General features: G+C 42.5%; 2 protein-coding genes across 3 annotated transcripts; both read right to left on the bottom strand.

Moving 5' to 3' along the window:
• Positions 1 to 7058: 7058 nt before the first annotated feature.
• Positions 7059 to 21175, bottom strand: gpt (glutamic--pyruvic transaminase). 2 transcript variants are annotated; one of them, XM_083991671.1, is made up of 12 exons: positions 21010 to 21175; positions 16665 to 16851; positions 12735 to 12824; positions 12415 to 12523; positions 12106 to 12239; positions 11640 to 11883; positions 11056 to 11135; positions 10831 to 10967; positions 10518 to 10692; positions 9409 to 9564; positions 8041 to 8153; positions 7059 to 7692 (listed from the first exon to the last, which is right to left on the bottom strand). In XM_083991671.1, exons 1-12 carry the CDS (start codon positions 21042 to 21044, stop codon positions 7602 to 7604), a joined length of 1551 nt encoding a protein of 516 aa, XP_083847797.1. In that variant the 5' UTR covers positions 21045 to 21175; the 3' UTR covers positions 7059 to 7601. The 2 variants fall into 2 exon arrangements, with proteins under 2 accessions (XP_083847797.1, XP_083847796.1); XM_083991670.1 differs by lacking the exon at positions 21010 to 21175 and having other exon boundaries at positions 16665 to 17348.
• On the bottom strand, positions 18549 to 20999 carry fuz (fuzzy planar cell polarity protein). The gene has a single exon (XM_083991672.1). The coding sequence runs from the start codon at positions 20585 to 20587 to the stop codon at positions 19262 to 19264; it is 1326 nt and encodes a 441-aa protein (XP_083847798.1). The 5' UTR covers positions 20588 to 20999; the 3' UTR covers positions 18549 to 19261.
• Positions 21176 to 21448: the final 273 nt, after the last annotated feature.

Below are 21448 nucleotides of genomic sequence, written 5' to 3'. Positions count from 1 at the left end.
TTTTCTTCACTGAGTATTTGGTCTCAAATGCGACAAGAGGGGGAAAAAATACAAACAGACATTCAGACTGTTCATATTTTTCGAGTACACCTGAAGTCGAGAGAAAAGAAAGACTTGAGATTTTTTAATTAAAGCCATTGCAAATATGCCATTGTCGCTCTGTGTGTGTCCTATAGCGCATCCCTGAGGACAGTTTATGAACTATATCAGTGTTACATTTATACATTTATCATCAATCTTATTAAATCTTCTTGGCAAGTCATTTTTGTCTTTGAGTCTTAAAGGTCTCATGCAAAGTCTTAACAAATGACTAAGGCTAAGCAAACAATACATATTTGCAGTAATAGTCAATCTGAACAATGTGATATATTGATGAAAGCATTGAACAAGTGTGCGCCACAGACAGGTCACTTTTTTGTGTGTTGTGAGGTTTTAGTTTATGTTTTTTTGTATTTCCATTTGCATTTTCAGAACCATGTTTCTAGGGCAGCCTCCTGACTTTTTCTCCGATTGTTAATTTCTAAAATAGTTTCTAAAATACTAAGTTTTTTTATTTTTTTATTAGCTGGCATATTGTCACTGTCTCTTTTTCAAGACTCAGTTATGTGCAAACTGTACTATTGCCACATATAGCTAACATTAACAAGTTTCCTTATACTTTTGATATAATTAGCTGAAAGTTATGCCATTTTAAAAGGTTTTGAAAAAAAAGAAGAAGTTATCATATCATATGTAAATGATCATAACATCTGACAACATTAAGCACTGAAAGAGTCAGTTTCAGTTGTTCTGTTTTAAACAATCAAATAGTTAACATCAAAAATGAAACAAATATCTACGTAAGGCCTTTGAGGAAATGCATGGCCCTGCATTCCAGGAGTGTTTTGATTGCTCACAATAAAACTTTATGTATTGCAACCTGGAATACAGGATTACAACAAAGGATTATAACAAAACCAAATCCCCCGTGCAATAACAACAACATAAAAAAAAATAAGTAGATTGATTTTCATGGAGATGTCAATCGATGCACTGTTTCGCTGATGGCATCAGAGGGTGGAGTGTCACATTTTCTGCCGATGAGATTGAGCGGCAGTGAGGGGCTTAGTGGCAAATACAATCGAGGAGTGTAAACATACCGAGGGCCGCAAGAGGCCGATCAATGCCTCCAGTCTGGGATTGATTAATTACCCCAAGAAAGAGACTGAGGTGTGAGGGCACCAGAGAAACCTGATCAGAACAAGATTTATCACCCAATCTCTGTATCATCACTCCCTCCGTCTCACTGTTTTCTCTCCTTTTACTTCTTCTTCCAAATCTGCCCTTCTCCATTTTGTATTTACTTGTGTGTGTCATGTGAAAATGTGAATCACACTTTGCACTTTACTTTGTTTGGGTCGAGAAATAGAAAAAAAGATCTAGGTTTTGCTAACCTTAACATGTTCAAAGTACATATCCTGCAAATATCAAAGAAAAACAGTTTGAACCAACTGAATGGAAGAAGAAAAAAATCAACAAACATTAGCTTTAACATTTGTAGTAAATAAAATAATGAACACAGCATCAACAAATATTTTCCAAAAGTGCGGAAATTTCAGTTTCCAAGGTCAACATTAGCTTTTTGCAAAGAAAAAAGGGGATATCAGCACACTGTATTAAAGCTCCTATTTATTGGATAGCCTACTTGCTTGCAACATTATCTTTTTAACAAAATCTGTAACAAATGGTTTTGTTTTCAAGGGCACATCAAAGGAATAGTATGTGTTTATTTTATGTTGAACCAACTTAAGCTAATTTGTTTCTGGCGGTATTAGTCCTACATTTATTGGGTAAATATGACAGTGGTATAATTTTTCATGTCCAAAATGTGACCCACGATCCTCTTAAAGCAGAAGTGAGTGATATATTTGTGTTAATATAAGTCTTAAATAGTTATATCTTCCGACAGCAATCACTTACATAGAGTGTTTGGACTGAAACACGGGTCTCTCAGTCCCTCTGCTCTGCTCTGAGCCGAAGAGAAAACATTTATCGTATCCTACAGTTTTTATCCAATGAGGAGAGAGAACGGCATGCAGGGCTGTGTGTGCAGCCAAGGAACGCCGTGAATGTGGTGACGTAGCGACGAGGACTGTTATGGTGCGTTCAAGGAAACTCGTATTTTTCCGACCGTGAAGTGGTACCAGTTCGATCTGGTACGAGTTCACCGGTCGGAAGTTACGAGTGGCCGTTATAGTGACTTTCACCCATAGACTGTAAAAAGAATGGACGTAGCGTCCGTGACGTCACCCATTGGTTTTGGGGAGTCGTTTTTGTGACTCAAATATGGCGGCCTGGACAGCGCCATGTTGGATTGGCCGGCCGAGAACCGCCGAGAACCCGCCCACTGGCCTCGAAGCAGCTGTCCACGGAGCTGCTCGGGCCTGTCACTCAACATTTCCGCGCCCTAATTGGCCAGAGTTTTAACCTAATAACAGTAAAACGGTAGAGTTTAAAAAAAATTCACCCCCCTCAGAGTGTGTGCGGGGGTAGAAACTATCGATTGAGAAAAAAAAACGTTCTGACACCAGGCTTTTAACATGTTTACTGAGGATGTAAAATCGGCGATTTTAACATGGGGGTCTATGGGGAATGCTCCCTTCTGACACCAGCCCCCAGAGGAAGCCGGGGGGATTGCAGTTTTTTGAACGCGGAAGTGAGCTTCACTTCTCAGATCCACAACTGCCCCCTTGCTTTCACCGGTAAAACAGGTCGGAAAAACACGAGTGGGTTGCCTGGAACGCTACAAAGTCGTAAGTTGTGACTTGAAGCTGTAATTTACGATTTCAAAAGCCTGCCTGGAACGCAGCATTAGCGAAAACGACCGGATCACTCACTTCTGCTTTAAGCAACATGCCATATCTCCCAAAGGTCTGTCAGCTTCCTCAATAGTTGTTGTTTTCTAGGTTTATATTTGTTTCAATCTGAAAGAACAAAACCTTAAAAAAAAAAAGAAAAAAGAAATGTCCATAATATGGAAACAAATCAAGCTCACATTCAGAAACATCCAAACATGTCAGGGGATGCAGAAATCTCATTGTTTTAAACTGAGATGTACAATTACACAGCAACTAAATGCAAATCACTGTATTCAACATAGTGATTGCAACAACAGAGTCCAGCACGTCATGCCTTCATGAAAACAATGCAGCTGTTGATTGGAGATACTGATGCTTCGTCTGACTCACTCACACCAGTTCCATTTACAGCACGTTTTAATTGCAACATAATGATAACATACAGGACAAAGATAGAAACAGACCTGGATGATTCAGTATTTCTTTTGTGGACTTTTATTGTTTCCAAATTGGTGAGATTGACTTCACAGAATGATACATTTAGGGAGTCATCTTAACAAACAGTAAATCCTCCATACAAGATAATTCCACTGAGTCATTCAAGCAAAAAATAACAGAAAGGGAAAAAAATGCAATCATGACAGGAAAGATTATATCTCAGTGCTTTTAGATGCAGAACTGAAGCCCCCACATTTTTTTCTTTTTTGCCAGATATATGTTTTAAATAAAAAATCTAACAGCTCTGTACCGATTGAATTTACCTTCCATATCAGCTGCAGGGCTTAGGATGTTTGACGTCATTTTCCTTAGATTTTATCAGCCAAAGGAAGTTCCACGTGGGCATTTTATTGGCTGATGTAAGGATTTTTAGAATCAATATGTTAAAATGTGATTTTTTTTTTAGGTCAATAAATAAAGCCTCTCTCCGCCTGAACGTTCTTGGCAACGTGAAGTAGGCAGCCTTTAGGGCTTTGTTAAAGCTGCTCTAATCAATATTTTCCTATTAGCAAGTTGGATGACAAGGTTACAATAGGCTATGTGTTTATGAAAGGGAGGGTGTCACTTGTTGTAGTGGAAAACCCACAGAGAATTTAATCTGCAGGTAAGTCCAGCCCTATACAAAGCGATTTAGTGTCTTTCAGCTTGTTATAGGGTCACCGCTCAATGGTTCAGTCTCACTGCTCTTATGAGCATATTTTCCACACATGACACTGTTTTTATGAGTAAATAAACATTTAAAAAATGACAAAACTATAGCAACTTGCTTATAAGACAGATATTTCCCTCAGATGTTGGTGGGAACCCAAAGCGGAGCTAAAAGGAGAGTAAATAACTGGGTCCGTAATTCACAAATTCTCAGCTCCTAACTCAGAGTGATTTAGGAAGTTTCTGAGAGCAACTCTGAGCAAGGAAGGGACAGAAACTTTTATCTTAGTGGGGAGGTGTGGACCTGACCACGTTATAGGGATGACTCATTCTTTTTTAAGCTCTGATTGGTTGTTAGAAAGAAGGAGGGGGAACAAAACCCAAATGCACTCCTAGTGATGAATGGACAGTGAAATTCATTGATCATAGAACTTAGTTATTATGAACAACTTAAAGCAGAAGTAAGCGGAATGTTTGTGTTAATATAAGTCTTAAATAGTTCTATCTTCCGACAGCAATCACTTATATAGAGTGTTTGGTCTGAAACACGGGTCTGTCAGTCACTCTGCTCTGCTGTAAGCCAAGGAGAAAACTTTCCTTGTATCCTACAACCTTTATCCAATGAGGAGAGAGAACGGCATAAAGGGGCGGTCCTCTGTGTGTGTGTGCAGCCAAGGGATGCGCGTGAATGTGGTGACGTAGGGACGAGGGCGGGGACTGCTAACTCCATCGGCTGACAAGAAGTTAGCCAAAACGACCGGATCGCTTACTTCTGCTTTAACAAAGTTCAGTAAATTGTTACACAGATTTAAAGGAAGCTGCAAATTATTCGAACATTCAGTGCAGTGTTCACATGCCGATAATTATTAGATATTTATTTATTACTCATGTTTAATCACCATGCTGGTCATTTCACATAGGCTATAACGGTTTGAGAGGGAAATTCAGCTCCAGAGTTACAGCGAAAGCCAAAGGGCAGACACTGGAACACATTGTGCAGCAAATTAATGTATCACTGAGTGAGCAATTAACATCAACAACACCGGAAAAACTGCTGTGTCCATGAATCTTCATTTATGAGCCTGCAACATGTTGACATGTTCAAAGAATTCAAAGATTTTTCTTATTACATCAGCTACTTATACCCTGATTTATAGTCAGCAGGTGATTGAAACACAAGTCCAAAGGAACATGAATGTTCTGTGTGATATGTATTTCTAACACGTTCAACATATCATCAGTATAGTAATGTATGATTGTTATCTTTTGGATATGTCTGATTGTGTTTACTTCTTTACTTCTATTTTAATGATAAATACCTTTTGGCGAGGTAAAAAATAGATGAGTTAAGGTTTCAAATACCTGGGTGTATCAGTCAAAGTGAAGAGTTGGACCAGCTGAACTGTCCACACATACAGACTATTGATCCCAATGTGATCCACAATTTCACAAACGGCACACGTTCACAATAAGCTGTTCCAGTCCGTATGTATCTCCTCATATAAGACTGTACACAGAGACTAGAGACTGGTCATTGTCATAACCAGGAGAGCCACATGACAGCGCTGACGTCTGATGCATGACTGGCTCTCTGTCACCCTACATCCTCACCCGAACTAATGATGACCTTTGATTCCCAAAAGATGTCAAGAGAAGAGAGGAAAAAAATGCAAACGTACCCAATTAATTTAGAGTGAAGAGCAGTGGAACGTGTGAGCACGTCATGCTGCTGGAGTGAATGGTGAGGTGCTCCAGGAAAGACAAAGCTCAGTATAATTAGGATTCAGGAGGCCCTTTGTCAAAGATAATTAAAGCTGACAGCCACTGTGGAGTAGAGAGGAAGAGAGCAGAAAACCCCTTCAAAGTACAAGCTTCACTTTAACACACCCTCTACATAGTCATTCAGTCTCTACAGCAGACACACACACACACACACACACAAGCAATCTGCAGTGCCATTCATCATCTGACCTGCTTGGAAAATTGCATACTAGGCAATAAAATAGACTAATAGAGACAATAAAGACAGTTGTGGTATCAACACATCCGGTCCTTTGAGCCTGAATGAACAATCATTATCACAGGTGACGGTTTCCGCAGTGTGCAGACAGCTCACATCTCACCTTCACACAGATGTGTGCGAGGTCTGCGGAGCCACCTTAGTCTTTATCAGTGAAGTGGAAACTGTCTACATACCTTTGGCAATTATCAAGTGATACACAACAGAGAAGCTATCTGTCCTTTATTTGGCTTCACACACAACTACTTAAAAGTACCATACAGATAAGCATTTAAAAAAAAATGTTTACATATATGAATTGGTTTGATTACAGTCTGTTTGTGACTTGCTGAACAGCACCCACTGTGGCCACAGGTAGCACTTACAGGGAAATGGCAACTTGAATTTTTAAGTTGCACCAATAAATAGAATTGAATTGAATCAAATTCCAGTGTGCAATTGTGCTGTGATGATCCAACTGAGTATCATTGTCCAATTTTGAAATCTGCTTTATCATAGTGTTTTGGTTTTCAGGGAAACATCAGGAGGAACATTTTGCAGCAAAGGAACCATGTATCCATCTAAGAGGAAGCAGAGGTAATAAGAGAACAAATATTGAACTCAGGTGGCCAGAAACAACACGTTTGCCACACAACTGATGAATTAATTTGCCTCACGGATGTAATCATTATTATACGTGCGGTGTGTTAATTTCTTGATTTATTTTGGCCAATAAAAACACATTTCTATGTGTATGAGTCAAGACATGAGGGAAGGCACCCCTGAGTCTACTTAGCTGAGCGAGTGTTTAATATTATTTTCTTTTTAACTCGACTTTTTATTTTGAAGAGGAAAAACTAAAACATTGTATTGTTATCTTAATGCCTAACATTTTGTGAATTATATAATTGTCTCATTGGCCTAATATGTTATAAATGCAGAGATATACTATTTCTGTTCAAATATTAGACAAACTACTACTGCCTTGATAGATGTAAATGTTAAAAAAATGCACTAGCACTTAGTTATGATCTAAACTGATCCAAAAGCTCCTTCTAAAATAACGAGACACACCGTAGACTGTTGCGTTTATTTTGACTCTACAAAATCATTTCTTAATCATCATGCAAACGAGCCTTTCTTCTATATTCTCACTTTCCAGTACAGCCTACAGGAATGGAATATTTTAACACATACTAAAAAGGTTTTAAGCAGCATCACATTTTCTTCAATGGTACCTTTTCTTAAGCTTGGCATTGACATATACAGTCTATCGCTCATACTCACAAATACACAGACTCAGAGTAAATACATCTTTCAGAACAGGAACAACATTAGATATACTGTAGCCACGTTTTCCGTACTTAACTGACACATGGCTCTGAATTCAATTCTTCATCTTTATCTTCCAGTTTAGTTTTGATTTCTGACACAAAAACGGTGCCTTGTGTACTGTCCACCAATGTCCGAGTGAAACTGCTGTAGAGGCCGAAGTGTGTCATCACAGAGACCACCAGAGCCGTCGTAGAGAAGGCACTTATTAGTGACACATAAATGGTGATTGGCTGAGTTCTTTGTGGTTGTGGATGGTGAGCTCCTCCCTTTGAGAGTGGGCAAATTTAAGAATACTGCTGGGTGAAATTCTGGTGGAACTCCTTGACTTTGTTGAGCAGGATCTGCAGCTTTTCTCTCGGCGGCAAGATGGTCATCCTGACAGGAAGGGAGGAAGATAAGAAAGGAGAGAATTTAGTCATTACCGTGGTGATGTCTTGGGAAGAAGTTAACAATTAATCTCCAACCAGAAATATTTCTAAAGATTATTCAATAACCACAGAGAGTATGATGGAAAAACAAGACAATCAGTCTCCCTTCTTTATAGTCATTTGCCAGTTATTATGTACCAATAAAAAACTAAAATACAGCTTAGCTAGTGTAAAACTGTTTAAATTCGCAAGTGTGCATAAAATAATCATTAATAATTGCAAGACTATTAGTATTAGACCTAATTACTTTGAACTAGGCGTACTTTAAACCGTGCACCTGTGTGCAATTTACAACCTGAAGTGGTAGGTTCCATCCCTCTGGCCGAAGCCGCTTCCAGGGACGAGGCAGATCCCCGTCTCTTCCAGCATCTTCATGCAGTAAAACATGTCTGGCTGCTGACCCATGTCCTAATAGAGAGGAAAAGGAACATGAAAGAGCTATAATAATATTCTATATATGTATGCAGCTGGCTCCAAAGAGTGTGAATTTGATCAGGACTTCAGCCATATAAGCTCTGCTGCTTGTTAAGTATTGCATGCACTTTTCTGGGGCATTCACGTCACTTCTATTATTTCCCTTCCAGTGCATTCTGTTTTAATTTATTGCTTGAATTTAGTGGGAATGATTTTCAATTTGCAGATAATCAAATCAATGTACAGTAGAAGTGGACCAAATGAAAGCAGAAACAGCTCAACTGATCACCTCTTTGTAACAAATAGCCATGGGTAATCATGATTTATTATTCAGCGCTTTATTTCTGAAGGAGCTCTGTAAAAGCTCTTCATTTTCAATCATTTTTACCGTTTAAAAAAATGTATTCCAGAGTTTCATGGTAACTGTTCTCCCCTTTTGTCAGTGTGTTTCACAGTTACTTTAGGAGAAGCGCCCTTCGGCTTTGAGTGAGGACATAAGGACATTTATTCAGCTGTAAAAAAGGAATCTGAAGGTTGATAGGGACAAAACAAAACAAAAAGGAGGTGAATAGTACTTTGAAGTAAAATAAATCTTTAGTATATCCTCAGGATCCAAAGCTTTTGTAAAACTTTTTAAGTGATTAAGGACAAGCTGAAGTGCAAAATGGTTGTGTCAGTGGCAATGTTGACACTAAGACGTGTTTTCGGGGAAAAGCACAGGCAAGAACAAGATATAGGCATACTGTACTACAACTGTGTGATCTGGATGGTGAGGACAGTCACTTGAATTGATCAGGTGTCAGGGGGTCAAGCTTTACTCTGACCTTATCCTCTGTAAGGCTAATCGGATTCTCAGCGGCCCTGGTTTACCCGCCCCTCGCTGAAATTCCTACTGAGCAGTCAACCACGGGACAGGCTTGAAACCACGAGCTATTGGAAATCATTTGTTCCCTTTAGCAAAGGGGAGGCTGATATAGTGAGAACCTGGTTAAAGTGTTATTTAATCCAGCACAGTGTAGAAAGTGAGATGTCGGTCTTGTGTCGTGTGCAATGATGTTGGTAGGGGAACATGAGTGTGGTGGATCAATGCATGTTGATACCATGAAGAGAAATAACGTGAAAGAATCCGATGTGTAGTGGGGAGGACTGACCATCGAGAAAAAATATATACCTAAATATACTATTTATTCCTCTCATGATCAATGCCCTTGAACCGTAAAACTAATTCATTAAAATGTTAAGGACTGACCTTGGCCTCTTTGATGGCCTTTTCAGGGATGGTTATGCACGGGAAGGAGTACATGGCGCCCTGCACAGGATTGCAGCTGATGCCTTGCACAGTATTGAGAACCTGCTCGGTGAGTTTGGCCTTCTCTTCTAAGGCACTTAGGGTGGCTGTGCGCTCCTGGGTGTTGAGAGAGAGAAAGAGAGAGAGGATAGAAAGAGGATAGAGAGAAAAATAGATTAAACCAAAGTGAGACGTTAGGAGAATCAGAAACCACTGGCAACTACATTTGCGATGCCTGTGATTGACTGCACAAGAAACATTCATCTTATCTAACAATACCCCTGTCTTATCAGGCTCAAGGTGGTCTGGAGGAAATCTTAACCACAGGAAATGGCATTTCAAAGTCCTAAAGCAGTGTAAAAAAGACCAATTGTGGAGAGGGTTATGTTTCAGCACCATTAAGTTGTCCCCTGGCTTATATTATTGGTTGTAAATGAAATAATACCCCACTCTGTCTCTGGCCTGTTTAAATGAAGTTTTCTGCTTGAGATCCTCCAGACCGCAGTGAGTTCCACTAGACGGATGAAAGCCCATGTCAAACACTGTACAATAAGTGCAAACAGATCATATGAATCCTTTCACACACAAGATAATTTTCCACACTAACAAAAGGTCATGCCTTTTAAAGGGGTTTCATAAGTAATCTATATATACTGTCCCCAAAGCAGCTGGTTGATACACTGAAAGTGATTTCAGATTCACAGATTTGAGATCAAACTAAGTGTAACAGTATGCATACAGTGGAAGCCATTATAACAGCTACATAAAAGGACATTATTCTAAAAGTCAAACAGTCTAACACCTTCAAAAAGAGCTCCAAAGTCTATATGTCCCCAGAGAAAAGGGATGAGAAAAGTTGAGAAACAAAATAGCCAATTAAAGGAAAAAAAAAAAAGACTATGGAAAATCCATTATCAATGGCGCTGCATTAATAATACATTGCAATAAGAATGTGTAATCCCACTTGTGTCAGTGTACTGTACAACAGATTATGGTTTAATGAGATTATAAACTGTATTGGTGAGCTGATTATCTGTGAATAGTGAAAGCTGTAGGATTACAAACGGCACCTTGATGAAGTTGTCATACGACGGTTCCCCGGGCTGCGGGGGGTTGACCACCAGGTCCATCAGAGCCTGACCAGGAACGGGAGGACACAGACGGACCGACACCAGTTTGGTCAGCTGCGCCTTCACGTCTTCGTCCATGTTGATGATCTCCATGTAGCCGCCACGGAAGCCACACCTTAGAAGACGACAAGAACATTACGACGTGAAGTAGCATCACAGAAAAATGTATGTATGAAAACAAACACGCAGAGACCACGCTGTCAACATTGTGGTCACAAGGTCTGACGGATTTATCATGAGTGAGACGACTTACTCTCCCATGTAACACTTGGAAGTGGAGTGGAACGATACCAGTTCCACTGTATTCGAGTACTCGGGGCCCATCTCAAACAGAACCTTCTTAAATGAGTGGAACTGGCAACCGTCGGCATACACGTTGTCCTGGTACACCTGGGTGATGGAGACACAATCAGACATCTCACAGGGTGAAGTGGACCAGAAAGCTGGCGGGTGTTAATGAGATATGCAGGGGCCATACTTCATCAGCCATGAGGAAGAGACGCTCCTTTGCTGCGAATCGGATTACATCTTCAATGCACTCTCTGCTCTGGACCTGACCTGTGAGAGAATAGGAGGCTCGTTATGGAGAAGCATTTGAAATGGTGACCGAGCGGGTAGTCACGTCTATTTGCTGCCACCTAGTGGCTCCACTTTGAGGAGCACATGGAATCTGTCAACCACAGAGGAGCCTGGATGTATCCATTATACCAGTGGTTCCCAACCTTTTTTCGCTTGTGACCCCATTTTGACATCACAAATTTGTGTGATCACGGCCATCAATCAAGATGCACCAGCTCAGATATTTCTGCATTTTATTTGAACTCGATTTATATTCAAGAAATGAAAGTATAGAATAGTTAAAAAAAAATTTTTTATCAGTATTTTTTTTCTCTATCAATTACTAGACATTTCAGGCGACCCCATTTGAATTCCAGGCGACCGCACGTGGGGTCCCGACCCCAAGGTTGAAAAACACTGCATTATACGCTATGTATGGAGATTTAATCTACAGTAATCCAATTTGACACGTTAATAATAATAATTTTGGTAGAAAAACTTTACCAGTGGGGTTTCCGGGGTTGATGATGCACAGGGCTCGAGGGTTGCAGTATTGCCGAGCTTCGTCCAGGGCGCGCTGCAGCTCGCTGATGTCCATGCTCCAGCATTTTTCTTCGTTCAGGTAATAGTTGATCTGCACGGCGCCAAGTTCGGCCAACGCAGCCGAATACAGCGGATACTGAGGTATGGAGATCATAACGCCTGCACGGGCCGCACCCTCGCCGCACACCAGCAGCTTCAGCATGGTCTGGGGAGAGTATTGGATTGATACAGAGGTGTTTTTGTAATTTAGTTGGCCGAAGTTACTCTCTGAAGCAGTTTCAACAAAAACAGAACATTACAACTTTCATGACAGGAGGATTTATTGTCAAGTTGTTGTGTCTAACTGCATTCATTTTACTCAGACATATAATTAAAAGTACACCAGAGATACAAAGTCGTAAAGTCAAAAATTAGAGGTGCTTTGTACCACAATGCCGTCGCTGGCTCCCGTGGTGAGGTAAATATTGTCTGGGTCGCAGTGAACGCCGCCGTCCCTTCGCTCAATGTAGCGAGCCACATCCTGACGCACAGAGTCGATGCCCTGACTGGCGCTGTAGGAGCCTGAGGGGGATTCACATGGAGACAACTTTGAGCTTCAACACAACGACGCACCATCAGCGAGCATCATTTGACACACGACGTGCATATAAAAGAGAGAAGAGGTGATAATAGGCGGACAGGAGTTACAGCCAACTTGCTGTGTGCGCAAAAAAAAAGCCGTCAATCTCATACACACCCATACTGTTCCCTCCACAGGACTGGAGAATGCGGTGTGCTCTACTTTTAGCATCCTCTGGGAATGCGTTGTCATTCAGTAGTTCAGGGTAGGAGCAGAGAGCCAAGACCTTGAAACAAAGGGGAGGTGTGAGTACAGAGGGTGGAAGGGACAGAATGTGAAATCCTCCACCCATTACCGCATAAGACTGATTGACACCAACTTATCTGAGGAGGATGAAATAAGTTTTTTAGTCATTCAGAAGTCACAGGGCAGGCTGCTATATTTAGGATGGGGTTAGATGAGGTTGTGGGGGTGGTTGGTGGTGGATTGGAGCAGACCTGTCGGAAGAAAGTGATTGGCTGCTGTCCCATAGCATGCGCGTCACCAATGTTGGCCTTGATGACCTCAGCAAATGGTTTCTTCATTCCCTACAAAACATAAACACAGCACAGAGAAATGATTACACATCTCAATAATGGGAACAAGTGACAACATTGATTCACTTTGCAGTGCACACTAGTTATTTTTACAGTGTCTGGTCTTTAACAATGCCCAACTATAAATGAGACCCCCACCCCGCCCCACCCCACCGGACCTCAACAACCTTGACACAGGCGTAAAAACACATGCAGGTTTTCCATAAACATTGAAGCCAGAAGAGGCTGAGCACTCTGGGACAATTTAATGACAAATCTGGAAATTACTCTCTGGAGTAAACCTGTGTTTGAGTAAACAGCAGCTGCAGTCAGAGTATTTCTAAGTAATGGTGTCAGCTGTTCACTCTCCAAGGTAACTTTCCACATCTTTCTGATACACACATGCTTACTGCTACTATCTATTGTAGTACAGTTATCTATTGTAGTACAGAACACATATTAATCGACAGAAAAGCAGAGATCTTATTCAAATACACATCTACGGTATATTCTACATGGGGTACAGGGTATTTTAGGAAGCTTACACTACATAGTACCAGGGATAGAAACCATTTGGGAAAAACAATTCTGTGCACTCACAACCTTGACATTGATAGCGTGTGCAAACAGTGAAAGAAAGTTACCTGCGTAATCCACCTTATCATTACTGATACCACTAACCTTCTGACCCATAAACACAGAGACATACATTCACACGGCGACGTCTTTAACCTCATTTTGAGTGGGCTAGGTAAGAACTGGATTTATAACGGCAACACAGCTGTGAGTTGAAAGCAAAATAAATATTTGGGGAGAAGGTGTTGCCAGAACCAACGTATCCATTTACTGTGCTGCAGGACAATATAACATTTCAGAAATATGCTATCCTGAGCAGCTGAGATCACCGACAAACAGAGAACAAACAGCAATGCAATGCAGGCAAACACGTGCACAAACACAAGCGCACACATACATGCTGTTAACACCAGATGTTGGGAACAGCGTGAAACCGCAAAGGGGCCACAAGTGGGAGCGCGCACACTCGCACCCCGCAGAAATAAAAGCAGCTTGTTTGTTTGATTTATCCAATTCAGGCTTCAGATTTAAAGCGCGTGAGCCTCTGTTTCTCTCATTGGTCACACATAAGAGGCGTCTCTCTGGCTCGACCAATAACATAGTACGAGAGGAATAACACCCCTAGGTCAAAAGTACCGCCCATTCATGACAGAGACCTTATAGAAACAATCTGACCTCGGCTTTTGAGAACAGACCAGAAAAACCAGAGCTTTTTGTCCTCCATCACTGATAAACAGTCGAGCTAAAGTTCTACCAGAAGGAGAAACTTTGTGTTCTCGATGCAGAGATAATGCAGTATTGAGTACGCTCAGCCGCAGCAAAGACTTGTCATTAATTCATCATTCACCATTTTTCCACCAGTCGATACCAAAGACATCCAAAATTCAGACCAATGCAAACTCAGCACGGCCTCTTTAACGCGAAACATTTCAAAGGTTTGCATATCACATTTCATTCTGGCAGAATGTGTGGAAAGGATGTGACCAAAAATGTGTCTCCTCCATGAAGTTCTGTGTCCATTGTCTGTAGCTCTCTCAAAGGGTTCCCATTCACTATCAGCTAGCTGCTCATTTGGACAAAAACAAAGACCACAAAGTAATAACTGCATGGAGCCTTTATCTGTGTGTGCTTGTTAACTGGTGCACTCAGTTGGCTCAGTGTTGGTCTGGTTCTACTCAACCCATCTTTACTGTTAAAGGAAAAGAAATCAGGAACAATGCCATGCTTGTACTGTAAGAGAAGAGCAGAGACCTCAAGGTGTGTTGGAAACAGGAGTAGAGGATCACGGTGTGCATTTGTGTATTCAATACCACCGGACAAAAGAGAAGAATACCACTGCGACCTGTTTCCCAAAGTAACACAACACCGCCCACCACTGCGACTTGGAAAGCAGAGGAGCCCGCAAAATGAAGAGGAATGTGTTGTGACGAAACTTAGAATAAGAAGTGTCTACAGAATCTCAGCTCTGGATTTTATAGTCCATTTTTTTGCTTTCTAACTCAGTGCTGTCTCCTGCTGTTGAAAATGTGCGGTTAATGAAGAAAGAATTAACAGCACTTCTCCCGTCTTGAAGGGAAATGTGATGAATAAAACTCTGTTAGCAGCTATAACGAGTATGGTAATTATCTTATTGCTTCTCTGAAATTGCTCCCATCCCTCAACATCTTGGCTGGGTTCGCAATTTCTTCTGCTTTCTGAACATCTAAACACCGGGGCTTGATAATGCCGGCTCAGCCTCTTCGTACAATTGAGAGGAAAATAAATACCCCACAGGGAGATGGGTTGGCTGCGAATAAGCGCTGATCAGAACAAGCAGAGCATAAAATCTTTGATACCGGTGAACCATCTGGTTAAAAAGGTCACTGCTGTCATTACGGCCCCTGCAGGCCCGTGCCACCGAGCATTTCACCTGCGCAAGGATCTGTTCGCATACTCATCCCTTCCTGAGCAAAGCACTCAAGAGAGGACAGTTTTCACACCAGACTGCACTCGGTACACTAACAGCTGGTTGCCACATCACCATAAACAGTGCCAGAGGAAGGGATCAGATAGTGCTTTAAAAAAGAGGAATGCACAAATGACCTGGCTCAGCAGTGGCAGTAACTTCAAAGGAACTGTGATATCTATAAGACTACTTTATCTCATACAATCAAAATGAGAGGAGCAAAGTAGAATATTTCCTGGCATTACACCTTCGAGAGAGCAATTACTGTGTTTGTGTTTCGCCAGGTCAGACAGTTTGATATCTTGGACATTAGGAATTTTCATAGGTTGACTGACACATTTTATCACTGGGTCATCAGACAGTGAAAGACGTTGGTACAACCAGACTGGACAGAAAAAACACTGCAGTAATTCAGACTATGGACTTTCACCTCTCTTCCTCTTTGCATGAGCAACTGAGATTTAAAAAACATGACAGGATGAAAAAGCAAAGAATGTGACTTCCCAAAAAAAAAAACATGAGTTAGAGATTAACTCTCAGGACTGGACCGAAGATGAGAGATGAGAAACTTTTGTGGGTATAATCTGGATCATACCGGCCCAACAAATTGTCTGATATGATCAACTTTCTCAGGAATCACTAACTAACTGATGGACTTTGATACAAGACAGGGTAAACAACTCGCCAAGTTGATGAGACAGAAATTTCCTACGGGATAATATTAAGACTGCAATGATGAGAATATAATTAGGAAAGGAAACCTACTAATCTGCAATTATAAGTAATGACAGGCACAGACAAAAAAAAACACAAGCATTCATTAGGAGCAAATAAGCATGGTGAAGGGTCCCCTTTAATTGAGTCAAAGCTTCCGTGTAATTTTAAAATAATTATTTCAATTTGAGGTTAAAAGACTCAGGGGATCATTGAGGCAAATCCTGGATGATTTATCATGATTTACCATAATCATCCGATTTAAATGAAGTAAACATAAAGAGACTCCTAGAAAGTTGTTGTTTTTTTCAAATGGTTTTACAGTTTTTGTGCTATTTCTCTATGTATTACTGTTACTGTCCTGATTTTTGCTACCACTGCAAAACAAGTTTCCCTCTGGGCGATTATAAAGCTGAACTGAACTGTCTTCTTATACACAATATGTTGGGCAATAAAGGGTACAATGCCACAGACTGAACAGTAGAAACAACTTACGGTGAGTTGATGCAATGACAGACTGATGATGACACATAATATTTAGCATGCACAGAGATGAGAAGTGCGAAGAGATCTGCTGTAACTGCGGCTCCAGCCAGGTGCCTGTTAGTTATACAAACCTCGGAGAGCTCCCTCTCGAGCTCCACAGCCCGCTGCACAATGGGCCCCCTCACGGCGTACTCCACCTTCTTCACCGTGGGGTTCATGGTGTCGATGGTCAGCACCTTGGCCCGGTGAACCACTCCATTTTCAGACATTTTCTCTTTGGGGAGTCCACGTCGCGTTGCACTCAGACTCGATAAGGCTCTGCCGGGAGAGGAGGAAGAGGAGGAGGACAGAGGGGGACAGGTCAGTGAGCGGACCCCGGGAGAAGAACCGCCGAGCCGCCGCGCTCCGGCTCCGGCTCCAGCTCCGGCTAACAACTCGCTTCGACCCCGGCTCAAGAGCCCGACGTTTCTGGATGAGAGCAACTGCATCCGTGAGGCTGACATGTTGCACGCTTCTTTTTTTAAAAAGTGGAGCAAACTTTGTTTAAAAAACAAAAAACAAAACCCTCTCTGCGGTTCGACTAGTCTAGAAGACCTGCACGATGCCGCCGCTTGCTTCACTCGAGGAGTGAAATCAAAGTTGTGCAAGTGGACGCCGCCGCCGCGCTCCTAAAAATGACTAAGCGTTCAGACCTTTGAACCTTCACAGAGGTGATAGTGCTCATGGGACGTCGACAATATTAAAATAGAGTCCCAGGAGGGTTCTTGCCCTGCACCCACACCCACAGACAAAAGTTTTCCCTCTGAAAGTTTTGGGGTTCATTCCCTGCACTCATGGCAACAACTACTACATGCGCGAACGTATCCCTCCCCTTTGTGTGGCTACATGTCCACCGTTATCCCACCCACCCCCACTCCTTCTCCCGTATCCTACGCACCGTGAGGCTGTCAGTCAGGGTCGCTTCTCCGGTTACTGGCTCTAAACTGCTTTGGACTACAGATCTGCTGGCTCACAGTGATATATAACCGGCGGTCCGGAGCAGCTCCCAACCGCGACAAGCCTCCGTTTTTTTTCTCGTTTTTTTTGCCCTGGGAGCTCCATGCGATTTGGGTGGAGACTGTGAAGGCGACTAGGTGAAGAAAATTAATTATGAAAGCTCCTCCTATCTGGACTGGACTTATGCTGGGTGGCTTGATGCAAATTACTTAAAGTTTTTATCATACCTGCCAACAGAGAAAGAAATGCCACATTAAAAATGACTTGAATGCAAGAAAACAAACTGTTGGGAGAATTAATTTTGGCCTATAGTTAAATGTAGCCTATTGTGTCACTGTTGCTCAGCAGCATCTAGGCCTTTGTTGGTGGTCTACTGGCCGGGGTCAAATTTCACATCATTGGTCCTGCTCCCCTGACAGCCTCACTCACAGTAACCTCTAGTCTACATCTATACAAAGTGAACATAAAGAGCAGAGAGTGTCTAAATGAAAACCGGGATTTGAAACTACTTACTGGGATGTTACTGATCCTCAGTGTGACTTTCAGTGAAACTCTGCCTTCACACTGAAAAGTGAGAGAGCGATAGGTTCTTGAAATCACCAGTGGAGATTTAAAGAAAAGAAAAAACAAGACAAAAACACAGCAATTATTGTGCCCTGGTGTGTTTATCAAATAATGGTGTGTGTCTGTTTTGTCAATAGTCTATTACTACACTATTATTGTAGTATTTTACAGTGTGAAAGTCAGCTTTTTTTCTCTAGCACATAATTTTGTGACTTTTATCATTTTAAAGTTCAACACACTTTGCAGTCCACTTGATCCATGCTGTGTCAGCTATCAATAACACTGGCCGATATATGAATAAAACACTATATAGCCTAAACATTACTATCTTTCACTGGCAGGCTGTTTGAATTGAAACACTGATATTGAAACCATTCAAGTGCCTTTGCTTCGTTTTTAGGAAGTGGTTTTATATTATTTGCAGCTGCACACTTATTTAGCAATGACATTTTCAACCAACAGAGTGTAGACATTATTATATCACATCAACTGTAAGAAAAATGGGAATAAATCACTCAATGATACAAAGACCCATAGAAAGTATTAAGTAACCAACTATATTTAGGATCAGAACTAGAGCAGACAAATAAATTATTTCCTCTTTTTTTTAAGGCTAAATCATTCAAGTGTCATAACAATGAACAGTCGGCACTTACTTATCCCAGTGTAACATTTTCACATGATCTCTAATACAATTTAAGATACAGTGCAACCCTTGTGATAACGTTAGTATTCAGTGAGCCAAGATAATTTAAACTGTTATAACTTATCTATCCAGCTTTCATTGCTGTGACAATTTGGCCTTGAAGCCAGTGAAGTTAGACACAATTGTGAGACAGTGACCTTTCACTTAAATGCAAAACAAAGCCAAAGGATTTTTCACTTTGGTATGGCATACTCCATACCAGATTAACGGCAATGTATTTTTTCTACTTAACAGGTCTTATGAGTCAGCTAATCATGGTGTTGATATCAGATGAACAGATGGAAGTTGTTTTTATGCCTCTATTGTAAAACTGTGTGTCAACATGTAGGCTAATAATATGTTTGCAGTCAAAGTTCACATAACAGGTGAAAGGCTATTCACCAGTTAATTCACATATGATGAGGTGAAACATTGTAGATCTACTCTAAATTGAGATGTTATAGAAAAGGCTAAACTCTTTAATCAAAAATGAGTGGCTGCAACTATATCAGAGAGAGTCTGCGTGGCCACTGTACGCAGTGCAAAGCTGGGGACCGATGATGGGATAAGCAGGAAGAGCTGATGCTGCGCTGTCTGAAGCCCATAGCTTTTGCACTCCTCTGTAACTAGGTAGCACTGTAGCGGCTGGTGTGAGAATCCAAGAACAAAGTCTTCAGTGTTGCCTCTCTGAGCCCTCTCCTCTGGGGGGACACACGGCGTCTCTTCCTGGCTGAAGTAGCGTGTTGTGCTGAAGATGTAGAACAGCTTCAGCAGCTCCCAGCAGCGGGCCTTGGCGGGTAAAGGAGGGTCACCGGGCGTCTGATTAGTGAGCATCCGCACGCAGGACACTGACCGACGCGTTTCACGGTTGATGAGAAGAAGCGCCAGCACGTCAGGGCGAAGGGATACAGATGCTGGTAAACAGCGTTCTCCGACAGCCAGGCAGTCTCTCAGGGTCTCCACCAGGGGCGACCAGAAACGACACACCAGCCCACTCTCGGCTCTGTGCAGGGAAGGGGTAGGGCCGCACAGCACGCACACATCTGCCCCGGGTAAGAGCTGGAAGCGGAGCAGGCGATGGGCCACGGTGGGACTGCCATGAGGAAGGAAAACTGGGTAGTCACAAGAAGCTGACCCCGAGGCCGAGAGGGAGCGAATCAAAGCGGAGAGCAGCACAACTTCTTGCGGTGCCAGGCGCCACCACTTCTCAGTTGCTGCCGTTACTCGTCCGTGGACAATGAGGCAACCGAACTCGCTGTCCGCAGCCTGAGCGAAGCCGTCCACGGCCTCCTGGAGAAGAGCAGGGTTTGGGGGCAGCAGCGAATCAGCACAGTGTGTCAAGCTGCCAAGGATGCCCTCTTGCCTCTCCTCCAAGAGCTGGTCGATGAGGCTGAAGCAGGAACGCAAGTCCCTCTTCAGCCTCTCCACATTCCTCATGTTGGCCAGCTCATCCTGCCCCAACACCAGCACCATGCAGTTCCACACATTCTCCAGGAGGCGTTGTAGGCGCACCTCCTCCTCTTTGCTGCTGCTGCTGCTTGCATCATCACCTTGTCCACCTCCGGTCACAGCGATGAGCATCACACTGTCCTGGAAAACTCTCCACACGACCTTCCCCCCGCCTTCAGTCTCACAGCAGGACAGCACCACTCCCTGGCCACCTCCAAACATGTGCACACCATTCAGGGAGCCGATGACAGAGAAGGGCAGCTGTTGTTTGGAGGCTCCCCGTGTGAAAAGGGGAACCCCACTGCTGGCTGTGAGGCAGAGGAGCTGTGTTGACCGGTCCTGGAGCATCATCATCATCATGGGGGGGGGGGGGGGGGGGGGGTGTTAGCTAGTGCACGGTCAAGAGACTGGCTTTTCAGGTGCAGCAGATCACTGAACCACTCAACTAACTCAACTCCTCGCTGATCTGACTGTGTTATAATGGGAATCGTAAAGTCAGAAGCTGAACAACCAACAGTTTAAGCTAAATCTGGCTCCGGTGTTGCATCATAATGCAAGCACCAGGATGAGCCGTTAACGTTACTGTACGTACGGTTAAACCATTTCCCCGCAGCTGAAGCTGGCTGAAGCGGTTAAGATAACAACAAGACAGTGTATCATGCGGCAAATCTATCTATCTATCATGACCTGACCGGCCACACACTGCTGGCTTCGTTAACCACTCGGTTGTGTCGGCTAACTGTTGTTTAACATCATGCTACTAGGTTAACAAAAGAAGTTACCGTCGTTTCCACAGTAACGCTGTCCCATGATTCATTCTTCGAAGGGCGGACACACGGCGGTTACATCCGGCTGGTCGAGCGGCAGTTGTGAGTTACGAGCTCTGGTGCAGCCGCCGAGGCAGCGGTACAAGCAGACCGACCTGGGTTCAGTTCAGTCCAGTCCGCCCCCAAAAGCGCGTTGAAGAAGTGCTGTTGTTCACATGCATGGAGCTTTAGCATCCGTTAGCTCACTTCTCGCGAGAGTCAAAACGACCCCCGCGAATGGCGCTCCTCCTCAGTGTTCTGTGTATTTATTGGTAATGGCGATTCTGTTACAAATAGCTAGATGTTTCATCAGATAATCATACAAGTAACTGATTTTACTCAAAGCAAATGGTCAAATTAACAAATAAAAAATATTACTGAACAAAACAAAAAAAATACTATTAGATGTTTTACA

This window comes from Trachurus trachurus, assembly GCF_905171665.1.
Source record: "Trachurus trachurus genome assembly, chromosome: 17".
NCBI lineage: Eukaryota > Metazoa > Chordata > Actinopteri > Carangiformes > Carangidae > Trachurus > Trachurus trachurus.
Note: the sequence above shows the minus strand (reverse complement) of the source record. Positions and strands in the feature narration are given on the sequence as shown.

Coding starts and splice junctions, on each gene's coding strand:
- fuz (XM_083991672.1), bottom strand. CDS start 20,587: ATGATGATGATGATGCTCCAGGACCGGTCAACACAGCTCCTCTGCCTC.
- gpt (XM_083991670.1), bottom strand. CDS start 17,036: ATGTCAGCCTCACGGATGCAGTTGCTCTCATCCAGAAACGTCGGGCTC. Junction 12,240..12,414: donor CTGTGGAGGGAACAGTATGG/GTGTGTATGAGA, acceptor AATCCCCCTCAG/GCTCCTACAGCGCCAGTCAG. Junction 11,136..11,639: donor CAACCCCGGAAACCCCACTG/GTAAAGTTTTTC, acceptor ATTCTCTCACAG/GTCAGGTCCAGAGCAGAGAG.